The sequence below is a fragment of the Dermacentor andersoni genome, chromosome 2, assembly GCF_023375885.2.
Source record: "Dermacentor andersoni chromosome 2, qqDerAnde1_hic_scaffold, whole genome shotgun sequence".
Taxonomy (NCBI): Eukaryota; Metazoa; Arthropoda; class Arachnida; order Ixodida; family Ixodidae; genus Dermacentor; species Dermacentor andersoni.
In genome coordinates, this window is record NC_092815.1 from 603,885 (window position 1) to 622,054 (window position 18,170).

General features: G+C 44.2%; 1 protein-coding gene across 9 annotated transcripts in view; it reads right to left on the reverse strand.

Moving 5' to 3' along the window:
• LOC126543058 (run domain Beclin-1-interacting and cysteine-rich domain-containing protein-like) overlaps positions 1 to 18,170 on the reverse strand; it is a 454,654-nt gene that overhangs the window by 342,197 nt on the left and 94,287 nt on the right. For all 9 annotated transcript variants that reach the window (XR_008615039.1, XM_055077611.1, XM_050190205.2 and 6 more), the window contains one exon: positions 11,258 to 11,305. Coding sequence is in view for 8 of the 9 variants with exons in the window: in XM_055077611.1 (XP_054933586.1) it covers positions 11,258 to 11,305 (48 nt within the window). In the remaining variant the exon portion in view is untranslated. The remainder of the gene's footprint in view (positions 1 to 11,257; positions 11,306 to 18,170) is intronic.

Genomic DNA, 18,170 nt, shown 5'->3' on the forward strand with positions numbered 1-18,170 from the left:
TACATAATGCTTGAAAAACTAGCGGCCCTTTATATGAACTGTCTATCGACTTCAAGGGTCCCAGAGAAATGGAAGAATGCCACATTATACTAATCCACAAGAAGGGACACGTTAAATAATTGAAAAATTATAGGCCCATTAGCTTACTTCCAGTATTGCATAAAAGATTCACCAAGATAACTTATATTTGAATAAGGGCAACACTTGACTTCAGTCAACCAAGGGAACAAGCTGGTTTCAGGAAGGGATAGTCTACAATGGATCACACACATGTCATCAATCAGCTGAGAAATCTGCAGAGTACAATCAGCCTCTCTATATGGCTTTCATAGATTACAGAAAGGCATTTGATTCAGTAGATATACCAACAGTCATAGAGGCATTACATAATCAAGGAGTACAGGAAGCTTACGTAAGTATCTTGGAAAATATCTACAAAGATTCCACAGCTACCTTGATTCTCCAGAAGAAAAGTAGAAAGGTAACTATAGAGAAAGGGGTCATGCAAGGAGACACAATCTCTTCAATGCTATTCACTGCATGTTTGGAAGAAGCATTCAAGCTATTAAACAGGAAAGGCTTAGGAGTGAGGATCAACACCAAATATGACATTGTCCTGTTCAGCAACACTGGGGACGAGTTACAACAAATGATTGAGGTTGAAGATTAATATGCTGAAAACAAAGAATGATTGATCAATAGCCTGGCAAGGAAACAAGAGTTCAAGATCGCCATTCAACCTCTAGTCTGTGAAGAAATATGTTTACCTAGGTTAATTACTCATAAGGGACCGTGATCATAAGAAGGAAACTTACAGAAGAATAAAAATGGGACAGAGTGCATATGGCAGACATTGTCAGATCCTCAGTGGAAGCTTACCATTACCATTGAAAAGAAAGGTGTACAATCAATGCATTCTATGGGTGCTAACTGATGGGGCAGAAACTTGGAGGTTGACAAAGGAGCTCGAGAACTAGTTAAGGACCGTGCAAAGAGCAATGAAATGAAGAAAGTTAGGCATAATGTTAAGAGACAGGAAGAGAGCGGTGTGGATCAGAGAGCAAACAGGGATAGCCGATACTCTAATTGACATTAAGAGACAGGCCGCCATTGGAATCTGAACCTGGCAACGTTTAACGCAAGAACATTATCTAGTGAGGCGAGTCTAGCAGTGCTATTGGAAGAATTAGAGGGCAGTAAATGGGATATAATAGGGCTCAGTGAAGCTAGGAGGCCAAAAGAAGCATATACAGTGTTAAGGAGCGGGCACGTCCTGTGCTACCGGGGCTTAGCGGAGAGACGAGAACTAGGAGTCGGATTCCTGATTAATAAGAATATAGCTGGTAACATACAGGAATTCTATAGCATTAACGAGAGGGTGGCATGTCTTGTTGTGAAACTTAATAAGAGGTACAAAATGAAGGTTGTACAGGTCTACGCCCCTACATCCAGTCATGATGACCAGGAAGTCGAAAGCTTCTACGAAGACGTGGAATCGGCGATGGGTAGAGTGAAAACAAAATACACTATACTGATGGGCGATTTCAATGCCAAGGTAGGCAAGAAGCATGCTGGAGACAAGGCAGTGGGGGAATATGGCATAGGCACTAGGAATAGCAGGGGGGAGGTATTAGTAGAGGTTGCAGAACAGAATAATATGAGGATAATGAATACCTTCTTCCGCAAGCGGAATAACCGATAGTGGACATGGAGGAGCCCGAACGGCGAGACTAGAAATGAAATAGATTTCATACTCTGCGCTAACCCTGGCATCATACAAGATGTGGACGTGCTCGGTAAGGTGCGCTGCAGTGACCACAGGATGGTAAGAACTCGAATTAGCCTAGACCTGAGGAGGGAACGGAGGAAACTGGTACATAAGAAGCCGATCAATGAGTTAGCGCTAAGAGGGAAAATAGAGGAATTCCAGATCAAGCTACAGAACAGGTATTCGGCTTTAAGCCACGAAGAGGATCTTAGTGTTGAAGCAATGAACGACAATCTTGTGGGCATCATTAAGGAGTGTGCAATAGAAGTCGGTGGTAACTCCGTTAGACAGGATACCAGTAAGCTATCGCAGGAGACGAAAGATCTGATCAAGAAACGCCAATGTATGAAAGCCTCTAACCCTACAGCTAGAATAGAACTGGCAGAACTTTCGAAGTTAATCAACAAGCGTAAGACAGCTGACATAAGGAAGTATAACATGGATAGAATTGAACAAGCTCTCAGGAACGGAGGAAGCCTAAAAGCAGTGAAGAAGAAACTAGGAATTGGCAAGAATCAGATGTATGCGCTAAGAGACAAAGCCGGCAATATCATTACTAATATGGATGAGATAGTTCAAGTGGCTGAGGAGTTCTATAGAGATTTATACAGTACGAGTGGCACCCACGATGATAATGGAAGAGAGAATAATCTAGAGGAATTCGATATCCCAGAAGTAACGCCGGAAGAAGTAAAGAAAGCCTTGGGAGCTATGCAAAGGGGGAAGGCAGCTGGGGAGGATCAGGTAACAGCAGATTTGCTGAAGGATGGTGGGCAGATTGTTCTAGAAAAACTGGCCAGCCTCTATACGCAATGCCTCAAGACCTCGAGCGTACCGGAATCTTGGAAGAACGCTAACATAATCCTAATCCATAAGAAAGGCGACGCCAAAGACTTGAAAAATTATAGACCGATCAGCTTACTGTCCGTTGCCTACAAAGTATTTACTAAGGTAATTGCAAATAGAATCCGGAACACCTTAGACTTCCGTCAACCAAAGGACCAGGCAGGATTCCGTAAAGGCTACTCAACAATAGATCATATTCACACTATCAATCAGGTGATAGAGAAATGTGCGGAATATAACCAACCATTATATATAGCTTTCATTGATTACGAGAAAGCGTTTGATTCAGTCGAAACCTCAGCAGTCATGGAGGCATTGCGGAATCAGGGTGTAGACGAGCCGTACGTAAAAATACTGAAAGATATCTATAGCGGCTCCACAGCCACTGTACTCCTCCATAAAGAAAGCAACAAAATCCCAATAAAGAAAGGCGTCAGGCAGGGAGATACGATCTCTCCAATGCTATTCACAGCGTGTTTACAGGAGGTATTCAGAGACCTGGATTGGGAAGAATTGGGGATAAGAGTAAATGGAGAATACCTTAGTAACTTGCGCTTCGCTGATGATATTGCCTTGCTTAGTAACTCAGGGGACCAACTGCAATGCATGCTCACTGATCTGGAGAGGCAGAGCAGAAGGGTGGGACTAAAAATGAATCTGCAGAAAACTAAAGTAATGTTTAACAGTCTCGGAAGGGAACAGCAGTTTACGATAGGTAGCGAGGCACTGGAAGTGGTAAGAGAATACATCTACTTAGGACAGGTAGTGACTGCTGATCCAGATCATGAGAGTGAAATAATCAGAAGAATAAGAATGGGCTGGGGTGCGTTTGGCAGGCATTCGCAGATCATGAACAGCAGGTTGCCATTATCCCTCAAGAGAAAAGTGTATAACAGCTGTGTCTTACCAGTACTCACGTACGGGGCAGAAACCTGGAGGCTTACGAAAAGGGTTCTACTTAAATTGAGGACGACGCAACGAGCTATGGAAAGAAAAATGATAGGTGTAACGTTAAGGGATAAGAAAAGAGCAGATTGGGTGAGGGAACAAACGCGCGTTAATGACATCTTAGTTGAAATCAAGAAAAAGAAATGGGCATGGGCAGGACATATAATGAGGAGGGAAGATAACCGATGGTCATTAAGGGTTACGGACTGGATTCCGAGGGAAGGGAAGCGTAGCAGGGGGCGACAGAAAGTTAGGTGGGCAGATGAGATTAGGAAGTTTGGAGGGTCAACATGGCCACAATTAGTACATGACCGGGGTAGTTGGAGAAGTATGGGAGAGGCCTTTGCCCTGCAGTGGGCGTAATCAGGCTGATGATGATGATGATGATGAAGAGAAAAAAACTGGAGCTGGGCCGGCCACCACGCATAACCAGTGGACAATAAGGGTTAAAGAATGGGTGCCGAGAGAAGGGAAGCGCAGTCTGGGACGGCAGAAGACTAGGTGGGGTGATGAAATTGGCAAATTTGCAGGCTCAAGTTGGAATTGGTTGGCGCAGGACAGGAGTAATTGGAGATCGCAGGGAGAGGCCTTCGTCCTGCAGTGGACATAAAATAGGCTGCTGATGATGATCGCTATACCAATAAGGTCAAATGTCAACTCTTGTGAGCTGCAGTTATATGCCCTCAACTGTGTCCCACATGACGGTGAGTCCTTTAACTCACATGGCGTCACCAAAACCACAGCTCTCGCAGACTAGTCAGCCAAAATAAAACAAGAATTCACCTACGTAAAGAAAACAAATATATTGACGCAAGATGATTTCAAATTACGTGCGCCAGCCGCTTCCTGCGTCCGTCCAGCTGTTTACTGCTACCTGCGAAAGATAGCGGCAGTGAAGAGGGCAACACGGGCTCGCAAGGCACGCGCAATCGGAGCAACGTGCTATGAGCGCGAGACACGAGGGAAGAAGAAGTGCGGGACTGCGGGGAAAGAGACTGTGGACGTTTTAGCGAGGCTATCGCTTAGCTGTTTGTCGGGCACAAGTTCACCCAACGTAAGGTTATTAAGGTAGCGTCACTAAACTGTGCGTTACAGTTCTGGTGGAGGTGCGGGGTATGATTTCAAGCCCTTCTCGAGTCAGAGAAAGGAGCCCGGACTCACGGCGACTTGGACCCATTGAATTTACTCCTGTTCACCAATGCAGCAGCCGTCGCCTACGTGGTGAGCCCCCCGAGTTTTCACCTTTGCCGGATTCTATCGGAGCATCAGCATCTGCTAACGGAAACGCTACCGAGATGGCAACTCAAATCACGCTAACTCACATCGTGGTGAACTCACCAATAACGCCAGAGCCTTTCCATGGCGACACATTTGAAGACACAGAGGACTAGCTGGAACGCTTTGAGTGCGTCGTTGAGTTCAATGGATGGAACGGAGAGCGCAAGCTATGAAACGTTTACTTCGCGTTAGAGGACAGCGCACGAACGTGGTTTGAAAACCACGAAGCGAGATTTGTCTTGTGGGATGCTTTCCGGCGGGAGTTGCTTGCGACTTACCCGAGTACCGACCGCAGGGAGAGGGCCGAAGCTGCCCTGCAGGCAAGAAACCAGCGGAACAATGAAAGCGTGGCCATGTATGTAGAAGACATGTCCCACCTATTCCGCCGAGCTGATCCAAACATGAGCGAAGACAAGAAACTACGCCATTTAATGCGAGGCGTCAAACAGGAACTGTTCGCAGGGTTGATTCGGAGCCTGCCGTGCACCGTCACTGAGTTTCGTTCTGAGGCGACCACAATGGAAAGCACCTTGCAACAGCGATCAAGGATGTACAACCGGGAAATGAACATCAACTCTGTAGGCTCTATTCCAGCCGCCATCGGAAACAGCATGGAGGTCATATGGGAGATCATGCGATCTGTAGTGCGAGAAGAGCTTCAGAGGCTACGGCTTGACCACAACGCCCTCTTCGCTGGCAGACGTGGTTCACGAAGAGGTCAGACAGGCGGTCTGGGAACCACAGCTGAGCGCCATTACTGCACCAGCCGAGCGTCTCGTATGCCGATGTGCTGTGGCAAACTCCCGGACGTGCTGACGTCACAGCCACTTCCTCTATGAATAGCTCGATGCCTCGAAATACGCTGCCGCCACCCGAAAGAAGATTTAGGAAGACCGATGTATGGCGCACTCCTGACCAAATACCTCTCTGCTACCACTGCGGTGAGGCTGGCCACCTGTACAGAATGTGCCACTATCGCCAGGCAGGGCTTCGTGGTTTTCCGGTGAACGCACCTTGCCCTCGAAATGGTGAGTGTCCATTTGAAGTCGACGAGTACCTGTCTACTCGTCAAAGCTCCCCATACGCCTACCAGCAACACCAACCTCGATCAACAGCGCCGTTCAGGCATCGGTCACCGAGCCCCTGCCCGTCTTCAAGCTCCCCAAGACGCCGTTCACAGAGCCCGCATCGGGAAAACTAGAGTCAGCGGCCTTGGGAGGTAAGGCCACTGCCGACGCGAAAAGAGAAGAACCTTCATCGATAATTCCGAGCAACGACGAGGGACTCAGAAACCAGTGCCATAAGAGCGACGTTGTTTCCGATTTACATGTGTTTGTTGACGGTTACGAAGTGAACGCGTTAGTGGATACAGGTGCGAATTACTCGGTAATAAGTAGTGAGCTCGCAAGGAAACTGAAGAAAGTGTTCACTTCTTGGAAAGGGCCACAAGTTCGCACAGCAGGAGGACATCTCATCGACCCGATGGGCAAGTGTACGGCTAGAATAGGAATACGAGGCTTCACGTACGTCGCCAGCTTTATTGTGCTTTCCGAGTGCTCAAGAGACTTGATTATTGGCATGGACTTCTTGCAAGATAATGGCGCTATAATCAACTTGCGGGAATCACGTGTTTCCTTCTCAACCAAGCACGCTGTCGCAGCATTCAACACTGAAGAAAAATTCGACGCCCTTTACATTGCTGATGACAACGTGATGCTTCCTCCGAGATCCAGCGTAGCCGTCACGGTCAGAAGCGACGCGTTCAGCGACTATGAAGGAATTGCAAACAGCAACACCAGTCTCCTACTCGAAAAAGGGATCTGCATGGCAAGAGGTCTTGTTCAGCTGCGTGGCGGATGTGCCGACGTTTCCCTCACTAATTTTGGAAATGAGGTGCAACATGTAGCAAAGGGAACCGTTATTGCCAGCCTTAATAACTTCGTCCAAGTTACAGATCTCAGCATTCCAGAGTCTTATCCATCGAATTTCCAAGATGTGGATTCTGTCCTCGCAGCCATCGACATCGAACCAGGCCTATCGCCCAGACAGAAGGAGCAAATAGAGACACTCGTAAGAGAATTCGCCGAATGTTTTTCAATGTCATCCAAAGTCCGGCGGGCATCTATTGCTAAAGATCGGATAATTGTTGACGAATCAGTGAGGCCTATTTGCCAGCATCCCTACCGAGTGTCACCAAAAGAGAGAGAAGCCATCAGAAGTCAAGTTAAGGAAATGCTTGAAGATGACGTAATTCAGCCATCGGCAAGTCCGTGGGCGTCGCCTGTGGTACTTGTAAAGAAAAAGGACCAAACCTTGCGCTTCTGCATTGATTACCGAAAGCTGAACGCCGTCACAAAGCGGGATGTGTACCCACTTCCAAGAATCGATGACACTCTAGATAGACTACGAGATGCCAAATTCTTTTCCTCCCTGGACCTCAAAAGCGGCTACTGGCAGATAGAAGTGGATGAACGAGATCGTGAAAAGACGGCGTTTGTGACGCCAGATGGACTGTACGAGTTCAAAGTGCTCCCATTCGCCAAAGACTGCCAAAGACGTAAAATACCACCACTCAAGCCAGCAGGTCTCCTACAACCAATACAGCCACCGGAAACTCCATTCACACAAGTGGGAATGGACTTACTTGGCCCCTTTCCCACATCGTCATCAGGAAAGCGTTGGAGTTGCAACTGACTACCTAACTCGATATGCCCAGACAGGGTCTCTTCCCAAAGGAACGGCCAGTGAAGTAGCAGATTTTTTCGTCACTAACATAGTACTACAGCATGGCGCTCCTAAAGTTCTCATCACGGACCGAAGAACCATATTTACTGCGCATTTGACACAGGCCATCATGAAATTGACGCACACCAGTCACCAAAAAACCACCCCATATCATCCGCAGACAAATGGGCTGACTGAACGACTGAACAGAACGCTGACTGATATGTTGTCAATATACGTGGACATGGAGCACCGAACATGGGACAGGATACTACCGTACGCAACGTTCGCGTACAATACTGCTGTACAAAAGACGACTCAAATGACACCTTTTCAACTCGTTTTTGGCCGGACCGTCACCACAACCTTAGATGCAATGCTACCAGTAGATGACACCTTCGAAAATGACAATGACGTCAGCGACTTCACACAAAAAGCCGAAGAAGCATGGCAGCTGGCACGACACCGCATTCAGCAGCAGCAGCAAACTGACGCGGACCGATACAACTTGCGACGAAGAGACGTCCAGTATGCACCTGGAGACAAAGTATGGGTGTGGACTCCCATACGGATGCGCGGCCTATCCGAGAAGCTTCTTCGTCGTTATTTTGGCCCGTACAGGATAATTCGCTGAATTAGTCCATTGAACTACGAAGTTGCTCCAGAAGGTCAAGTAACCTCATCACGACGGCGGCATCGAACAGAAATCGTCCATGTCGTCCGAATGAAACCATACTACGACAGGCAATAACTGCTTCCGCCTACAAACATTGCGAGTTCATGACAGTCTAGAAACCACCGCCTTCTGTATGAGCATTGGGATGATGCACTCTTGGAAGGGGGACAATGACACAAGACGATTTCAAATTACGCACGCCAGCCGGTTCCTGCATCCGTCCAGCTGTTTACTGCTACCTGCGAAAGATAGCAGCAGTGAAGCGGGTAACACGGGCTCGCAAGGCACGCACAATCGCAGCAACGTGTTATGAATGCGGGAACAAGGGAAGAAGAAGTGCGGGACTGCGGCAAAAGAGACTGTGGACGTTTTAGCGAGGCTATCGCTTAGCTGTTTGTCGGGCACAAGTTCGCCCAACGTAAAGTTATTAAAGTAGCGTCACTGAACTGTGCGTTACAATATACTGACATTTCGGGCAGCTACAGGTCCCTTGTTCGCAAGAACAGACTTAAATAACATTGCAAGTTGGTGCGATAACTGGCTCATGAATACAAATCCTAACAAATGCAAACTAATGACTGTTTCTCGGCACCACGATAGCTCCTCAACGTACAAACTAGGTGACATCGAACTCGACCATGTACACTTCGGGGTTACTATTACCTACAACATAACATGGAATAGTACTCATATTATTATGATCAGTAACAGTGCTTACCCCACATTAGGATACTTACGACATAACTTCAATAAAGCCCCACCTCCCCTCAAAATGCTTCTATACAAAACTCTTGTGCGTTCAAAGTTAGAATACGCCGCTGCAATCTGGAACCCTCATCACACAAATTTAATTAGGTCTCTAGAATTAATTCAGAATAACACCACACGTTTCATTCTTTCTAATTACCATAGTAGAACAAATATAACAGCAATGAAACAAGCTCTATCACTGCCATTTCTGTCACTGCGTCATAAGTATTTCTGCCTTTGCCTCTTTCATAAGGTCTTCCATCATTCATTACTATGTACCAAGCTTATCACCCCACCCAGTTATCGCTCATCACAGATTGACCATAAACACAAAGTTAAAGGCATTTTTTGCAACACAAACACATTTTATTTTTCCTTCATACTGCACACAACAAACAATCGGAACCGCCTACCTGATGACATTGTTCCCATTTCTGATCATTTTCTTTTTCCCCATTCTTTATCTGCACACCTGCATTCTGATAGCCCTGCTTAATCATCTTGTGTATGTCTCCTCCCCACTCCTTTCTTTCTTTTTTCATGTGTCGCGATGCCTGCAATTTCTTTTGCTTTTTCATGTTTTTTTTTCTTTCTCCCTTCTTTCTCTTACGCTCATATTTTGCCACTAGTATTGTATAACATGCTGTGTTTATTTCTGTTCAGTTCAGTTATATTTGTTTTAGTACCATTCTGTTATATTTCATTTAACTTTTACGATTTGTCGCTAATACTGTATAATGCTGCACATTTCATTCCGTTTTTTTCTTTGTTTATATGTCGTCACCCACTCTCCTCTGCAATGCCTTGGCAATTGAGGGTATCGAAAATAAATAAAATAAAGAAATAAATGAAGACAAGCACAAGAACGGGCAATTATATTAATGGGGTAGGTGGTGCAGAGCGCACGTATATATCTCAGGGAGACTACCCTGTGTCCGATTAACCATGCCTTTTAACGACTGACTATGTAAACATTCTAAGAGCAACCCTGAAGATAAGCACTTCTCTGTTGCGATTGCACCAGAGCATCCCAATCAGTGATGTGGTTAGTAGAAATGTGATGATCTGCCAAGGCCTTTTAGCTTGCATTGCTTTCCTGACAACATTCTGGTGCTGCTGAATCATCATGTTTTCTTTCAAACCTTACATGAGTGAGAAGTTTTCATCCAACTTTGGACTACAGACCAGTCATCCACTTGCAGCTGCAGCTGAGGGATTAAGCAATCATGGAGACTGAAACCTAGAAGGAAGCACAGCTTGTACAGCCATGCACACCCTGTTGCGAAGACCAAGCTTGGCAAATGACCCTCAGTGCAACTGGTATGCCTCGATTTCAACCCCTTTCAAACAATCTCACCTGCTTGTTAATTCATGTTTTACCCTACATTATGCCTGATGCACTTTTTTGCTACAGTTGAGAAGGATTCTTTGCTGTATCTCATACACATGTGTGAAACACATTCCATACAAATTTTGTTCATTCTGTATGTGGGGCCTCAATGTAGCAGTACAACCTGTTCACTTGAAAAGGCAAGTGATGCACAGTGGTTAGAACGCTTGCTTCGAAATTGCATGAAAACTGTTGGCTTGATCTTGGGTATACAGTTGAACCTCAATATAACGAAGTCAGTAAAATCTGCAATTTGCTTTGTTATAGTAAAATTAATTTTGTTATAGCGAAAATCAACCTTTAGTACAGTCACGGAAGGGGCCACAATATTTTTCGAATTTTCAGGCAATCAAAAATATAATTTTGAATGAGAAAGAAATTCATTGTGTCAAACTTGAGAGTGGGCGAAGAAAGATACCGTTTCATGCTGCATAGACGTTATCTTCCCATTGACAGCATGAAACAAAGCCAGCCACGCTTTCGCATCCACTCTGCCTCTGCGGCTGATATTGTCACCCACAATGGGACAACGCTATCACGAAAAGTGCCGCTAGCGGGGTGCAAATTCTTCGTGAACACGTCTCCGAAACTCGAGATTACGCAACCTCCGGTGCTAAATGCACGAGAAGGCAGCGCACATGATGCCACGCCATCTCGGCAAGGCCACTTTTTGCACACTCTGTCTAAAACAGAGCACGTGGACTGCACATTGGCTCACCTGTGCAGACAGATATTCGAAGCCACGGCTGCAAACGCACAGCAACCTGCCCCTCTGCTCACCCCCCTGACATAATGCTCTCTAATGATCTAATCACAAAGCTCCCACTCAACATTAGCGAGGTAACGACTACGGCAAATGAAAAGAACTTGAACTCACCTGACAACTCGTACTCATCAACATCGCCATCGTTGTCACTGAGGTCCGCTGGCAGCAGAAAAGAAAAGCATCAGCACCGTGAGTAGCTTACAGTTGACAACTAATTTCTTTGACAAGAAAAAGAACTCATTTAAAAAAGAAAAGCAAGAAATGCAGTTTTATTGCGTTACTCACTGGCATCTTGTCTTTCAAAGGAGGACACGGCCCATGATATGAACTTTCAAACCAATGGCTCATTTCAAGACAAAGTGGAAGGCATGTTAAGAGCAATAGTATAGGGCTAGATGAAAAATTTTGTCATTAGGAGTATTTTGTAAAAGAGTTATGGCTCATAAAAAGTTAAAGTGGCTAGGGTTTGTCACAAAACTACCGTTCCGAAATGAAGATAAAGCATTTTTGTGCCTTGTACATTAAGAAAGCCTAAACTACAGCCAATTCTATGTTTCAATAGTTTTCATAGAAACATATTAATTGGGCACTGCTAACACTGCTCTTCCACCTGGTGTCCAAAATTTACACTTTTCTATAGGGCGGAAGATAAAACTGAAAAATCTAAGCCCACATTAGCATTCTGCATAAAGTTTAACCGAAAAAAAACTTTGTAAAACTAAGTCTGTATATAGTAATGTAGAAATGATAGCTTTCAAAAATTGAGACATGGCTGAAAAAGTATAAAAAGAAGTAAATGCCTTCTAAGATTCAGAATCGTACTGTTTTATTTATACCCGATTTTCTGGACTATAGACTGCACGCAGTGTATAGTCTGCAGGGGCCAATTCGGGCTTAAATTTTTAAAAGGTTTTTCTTAGACAGTCCGCAAAGATAAACTTTGACAGAAAATGTGTGTTTAGCTTGTCTGCAACCTGTGAACGGTAAGTAAGCAAAAAATTTTATTATCACCCACTAAACGCTTGGGTCCTTTATTAGACTGCATACAGGAGTCAATACTAAAAGCCGTCTAGATTATTCTCATTGGGGCTGCCACAACAAAAGAAGTCAAACATGTCCGATTTGACAAACAGTTCCTCGATGTCTTCATTGTCTTCATTGCCTTCAGATTCTTTAGTTCTAGTGTGTGCTAGACTACAATGAGCTTTAACAATGTCGTGAAGGTGCCATTACAACTGTTCTTGTACTTTGTGCATATATGAAGTCATATATAAATGCATAGCACATTTTGCAATGAGGTGTTGCGCATGTGCTCACAAATCCAAGCACTGAAGCCACCGAGCAGCATTAGCTTGCATATTGTCACAGTATTCCATATTTTACTGTGTATATTTTGTACACCCTAACTATATCCTGGGCTGCCAGTACGAGCTGGAAATATTGCTTGTGTGCAGCGACGACCACTGTGGAGCTCATTTGGCTATGCAATTTAGCACGAGAAATGTTCACAGGTGCACTTTGGCCACGCTTTCTTTAAGTGCACCTACAATCTTAAGAAATAAAATTATGTATTGTCCACAATCTGCAAAATTTTAATCTTCAAACTTGTATAGTCCACAGAAGATAGTCCGGAGTACACGGTACTTGGCCTGTGGCCTCTAAAACCTCTCTGGAGCAAATGCGGGTCCTTCACATATCTTGGTATTTTTATAAACACAAGAAATCAGAGGTCCAGATAGCTGCAGCACTGTATTTCTTCATGCCGAAATAAAACCAACAAAAGCAAGAGCGCAGAGGGAAAACAAGTGTCACGCTTTGTTACTACAGTTACTGCAGTCATGTAGCACGCAGGGAGTGCTCCTATTGGCTGACATGAACCTGAATCGCTGGCATGTTTGTTTTGCCACATAGGAAAAATAACTATAGGAGGAAGCACTACGTCATGCAGCCAGCCTTGGCAAGCAAAGCTCCGTGAAGCCACAGTGGTGACCCAACAACACGTGACCTCTTGCGCCGAGATCACGAAGCAAAAATCGAGATTTGCCGAGACATTTGGTTCCCAGTAGCTATGCAAGTAGTTTTTATTCAGTGCACGCTTGTTCAGCTGCCCTACCGTGGCTTTGCCTGCATAATGAAAATACTAAAACCAATCGCGAAGAATGGGGGTAAACCGAGGGACCCAATTTTTATTAGTCATATCATAAGATGCCAACAAACACTGACACCAAGGACAACATAGGGGAAATTACTTGTGCTTAATAAACGAAATAAAGAAACGATAAATTATTAGAAATGAAAGTGGATGAAAAAACAACTTGCTGCAGGTGGGGAATGATCCCACAACCTTTACATTTCGCGTGCGATGCTCTACCAATTGAGCTACCGCGGCGCCATTTCCTCGTCCATTTTCTTGGCTATTTACGTTTCCTTGTAGACCCACACAACCTTCGCGAAATGCGAAGGTTGTGGGATCGTTCCCCTCCTGCGACAAGTTGTTTTTTCATCCACTTTCATTTCCAATAACTTATCGTTTCTTTATTTCATTTATTAAGCATAAGTAATTTACCCTATGTTGTCCTTGGTGTCAGTGTTTGTTGGCATCTTATGATATGACTAATAAATATCGGGCCCCTCAGTTAACCCCCTTTCTTCTCGCTTATTACATAATGAGGGTCTTGAATCCTGCAACATTGATACCGTCAGGTAGCATGTGCGGGCTGGGTTTATTGACCAGTTGTCTTCACCCAAAATGATCACATTCTCGTGACACCTGCGGCAGAAAGGATGTTCCACGTCCGCCGCCAAGGTCTGTGAATGGTGGTGCTGGCTAACACTCCCAGGGTTCTACAAGGAAACATAAATACCCAAGAAAGTGAACGGGGAAACGGAGCCACGGTAGTTCAATTGGTAGAGCATCACACGTGAGATGCGAAGGTTGTAGGATCGTTCCCCAACTGCAGCAAGTTGTTTTTTCATCCACTTTCATTTCCAATAATTTATCGTTTCTTTATTTCACTTATTAAGCACAAGTAATTTCCCCTACGTTGTCCTTGGTGTCAGTGTTTGTTGGCATCTTATGATAAAATCAACCGCGCACTTTGACGTGCGATCACGTGTTGGGCCACCACTGGCCCAGCAGATTTTGGCTTCAATCATGTTGCGGTATGCTCCCTCCTCTTGTTTCTTTCTTCCATGTGTTTTACGCACATTTTGGCAGCAGCAAGCTGCACACTTTTCATGTTTCAAGGCAGACTTTTCAATATCTGCCTGGTTATCTCAAGTTATTTTCTTTGCTGCATCCTAGCTGCTGCCTGATTGTGATAAGAACATTATTTGCACAAGATAAAGAAATCTGTTTACTTTTTTTGGCAGTGGTGAATCTACTATGTACAGTAAAACCTCATTAAACCGTACCCACTAAACAAAGTAGTAAAAATTTTTAAAAAGTAGTAAAAGTAGTGAAATTTTTAAAGCAGTTTTAAAAAGTAGCCTTGATGCTGTATTGTCGAAGCTAACTTTTGAAAATAAGGACGTACTGATTTTAGGTGATGTTAATATTAACTTACTTGGCCCTGATGCTACATTGTACACAACTTACACTGACTGTTTTACTGGATTTGGTCTTGAATCACTCGTTGACTATCCAACTAAAATAGCCTCTTGTGGGAACGGTATGCTTATTGATCACGTGTAATCTAACATATCACCATCGCCTTGCCCCAACGTTGTTGATATTGACATAACTGATCATTTTCCAATTTTTCTTACATTTAACAATGAAATACACAAGAATTATAAAAGCTACTTCACTTTGGTATTTAGTGAAGATACCTTTGTTGAAGCCATCAGTAAAACTGATTGGTCGCCAATTAATATTATGTTTAATCTCGAAGGAGCACTGAACAATTCTTGCTCTTTATTTTTATTGGCCATCTCGACTAACTCACGCACTGTAAGATGTAGGAAAAAATATAAATATCCACACAACCCATGGATGATGGATGGTCTTTTAGAAAGCTTAAGGAAGCAGGAAAACATGTACAAGGAAACTAAACATCAGCCATTTAATATTGGACTGGCTAGACAATATAGTAGGTACTGTAAATCACTGAACAGAAAGGTACTATGAAAATAAATTTGAACAGAATAAGAATAACCCCAAAAAGCAGTGGCAGTTACTGAACTCTTTTCTTAAGTCATATGTTGATGCCTCTATAAGCAAAATAAATTACTATGGTCTCGCTATTTCTGAGCCGAACAAAATTGCTAATGTTTTGTCAGATTACTTTTCTTCTGTTTACACTAATAATGACCTACATGCGCAGTTGCATAATATTCTAGGCCATACAACACAATCATTCTTCTTGTTACCAGATATACCAAATGAAGTGTGTTCCACAATAGCTAATCTTGAAAATACAGGGCCTGGCTTCGATAAAATTTGTGTCAGGCATTTAAAACTGGTTGCACATTTAGTTTCCAACACGCTCTGTTATATTATCAACCTTATGTTTCAACAAGGTGCATTCCCTTCATTTTTAAAGAATGCTAAGATTATTCCTGTTTTTAAAAAAGGCGACAAACAAACAGTTAATAATTACCGACCAATTGCAATTCTTTCCTGCCTTAGGAAAATCATTGAGAAATTATTTGTTAAACGTCTTAATAAATATGTAACAAAGTTTAAGGTGCTAAAAAACAACCAATATCGTTTCCGGCCTGGAAGTTCCACTTATCTAGCAGTGCTTTCTCTAACTGACTGCATAAAAAAATGTATTCATTCGGAAAACTTAGTCGAATCTGTTTTCTTTTAGACTTCAGTAAAGCTTATAACATGGTTATCAATCAAGTCCTGTTTAATAAACTTGACTCTAATGGCATAACCGATCCAGCGCAAACATTCTTAAAAAATTACTTACTTGACCGGCCATACACAGTACATGTAGCAAATACTTTCTCTGTAACAAAATATATTAACCAAGGTGTACCAAAGGGATCAGTTCTAGGTCCTTGGCCTTTCCTTCTATATATAAATTATCTTCCAGATTCCCTTAACTCCTCCAACAACGTTTATCGTGTTTTATATGCAGATGACACAACTATATCTTCATCTGATTCATCTATTGCTGCTCTTACTTCAAAGTTAAATATTGCAGTGAGTAACATTATGAAATGGTGTAGCAAAAATTATATAGTTTGTAATTTTCTAAAAACTAAATTTATGTTGTTTAATAGTGCTCATAGGCCCTTAACTTTTATTCCTGAACTAAAGCTTGGAATTCCTTCAATTCCCATTTGCAATGATGTTACTTTTCTTGGCATACATCTTGACCCTAACTTTGCATTTTGCTGTCACTTCCAACATCTCAAGCAGAAGACTGCGTTTGGCATCCGTGCATTAATTTGTCCGTGCATTGATCTGTTGATGTTATTTGATAATAACGCTCATTTGCTGTCTATATGTATCACCATCAAAGTTGTTATTATTAACCGAGGGTGCCACTACTGTTCTTTCATTTTGGCATCCTCATCTGTGTATTTGTGATGTTGCAACCACTTATCTTTTTTCTTGAACTAATAAATCTAAAAATCTGAATGTGAATCTGAGGTCCCCAACTCAGCAGCTATTGAACATAATGTGTTTTGTACCCGCATAAACTATACCAGCTTATTGCATACATATTGGTTAATATGTAGTGTTTCCACTTTTCGTCACGAAATCATGGCGGTACGGCGGCCAGGCAGAACAACAAGTCTTAGAGATCGAAACGGCCTCCAAGCGCAAATGCAGAGGGTGCTTGGAAGGGTGAAGCCACATCAACATCATTTCGCCACCTTGCCAGAGTCTAAGAGCATTGTGGTCCGTGTTGTGACATCGTGCAAGCTAGGACAAAAACTGGGTGCTCAGCACAGAAGAAAAATTCAACATTGTTTGTGTTGTCGAACGTGAGTGAAATAACTTTATTAGGTCCAGAGAAGATGAAGGGGAGACCCCGCACCACCCAGCTAGTCCCACGTAGGGACCGCCAAGCCGAGCTTGACGGCCCGATCGCGGGCACTCTGGATGGCCAGGGTTTGGTAGTTGAGTTTGGGGCTGCCCAAGAGCGTAGTTATTGGAATGCATCATGTAACCGCACAAAAACAAGGGACAAAGAAGGAACACACAAGACAGGCGCGGATTTAACAGGGATAAGCGGGCTAGTTGGTGGTCGTTATTGGAATGAGAGCGTAGACCACCTGAGAGCGTAGCCCACCAATGAGAGCGTAGCCCACCTATCCTTGCTGAAGGAGGAGCCGATGGCTTTATACTCCCACAACACATGATCCAATCTTGCCCTTAGTCCACAGACAGGGCAGTCCGCACTGGGATACCTGTCAGGGTATATTTGCAAGGTTAGGATACGCATGGGCTTGTAAAAGTCGAAGATTCACTGCCCGCGCCCTGCATAAGGCGGGGTGCGAGAGGGTGAATACCTGTCTTGACAGACAGTAGTGTGTGGTAACCTCCTTGAACGTGAGCAAGGGTTCCCCGCGGGGCAGGAGGACTGTGGAGGCGGCGCGATCAGTGAGTCCTCGCGTGGCCTCGTGCGCGCGCCCTCGTTGGGGTTAGAGGGAGAGCCCTCAGTCGACCCCAAATGAGCGGAAAACCAAGTGAGAGAATGCGGAGAGATACTTTTGCCGCTTTCGAGAATGCGGAGGGCCTCGGGGGAGACCATCCCAGTTTGGTAGGCCTTAATGGCTGCCTTGGAATCGCTATATATTGCCTCTCTGTGACCATAGAGCACAGCCAGTGCAATTGCAACCAGTTCGGCTACCACGGGCCTCGAAGTGCATACGTAGCGCAGCAAGTGAGCCTGGAATTGGAGTCGACGATGGAGAAGCTGAATGCCTCTTGTTGTACATATGCCGCGGCACCCACGAAGCTTGCCTCAATGTAGTTGTTGCGGACATGCTCGAGTAGCGCTGCACCCCTGGCCCGATGTCTGCCGACGTTGTTTGCAGGGTGCATATTACGGGGAATGGG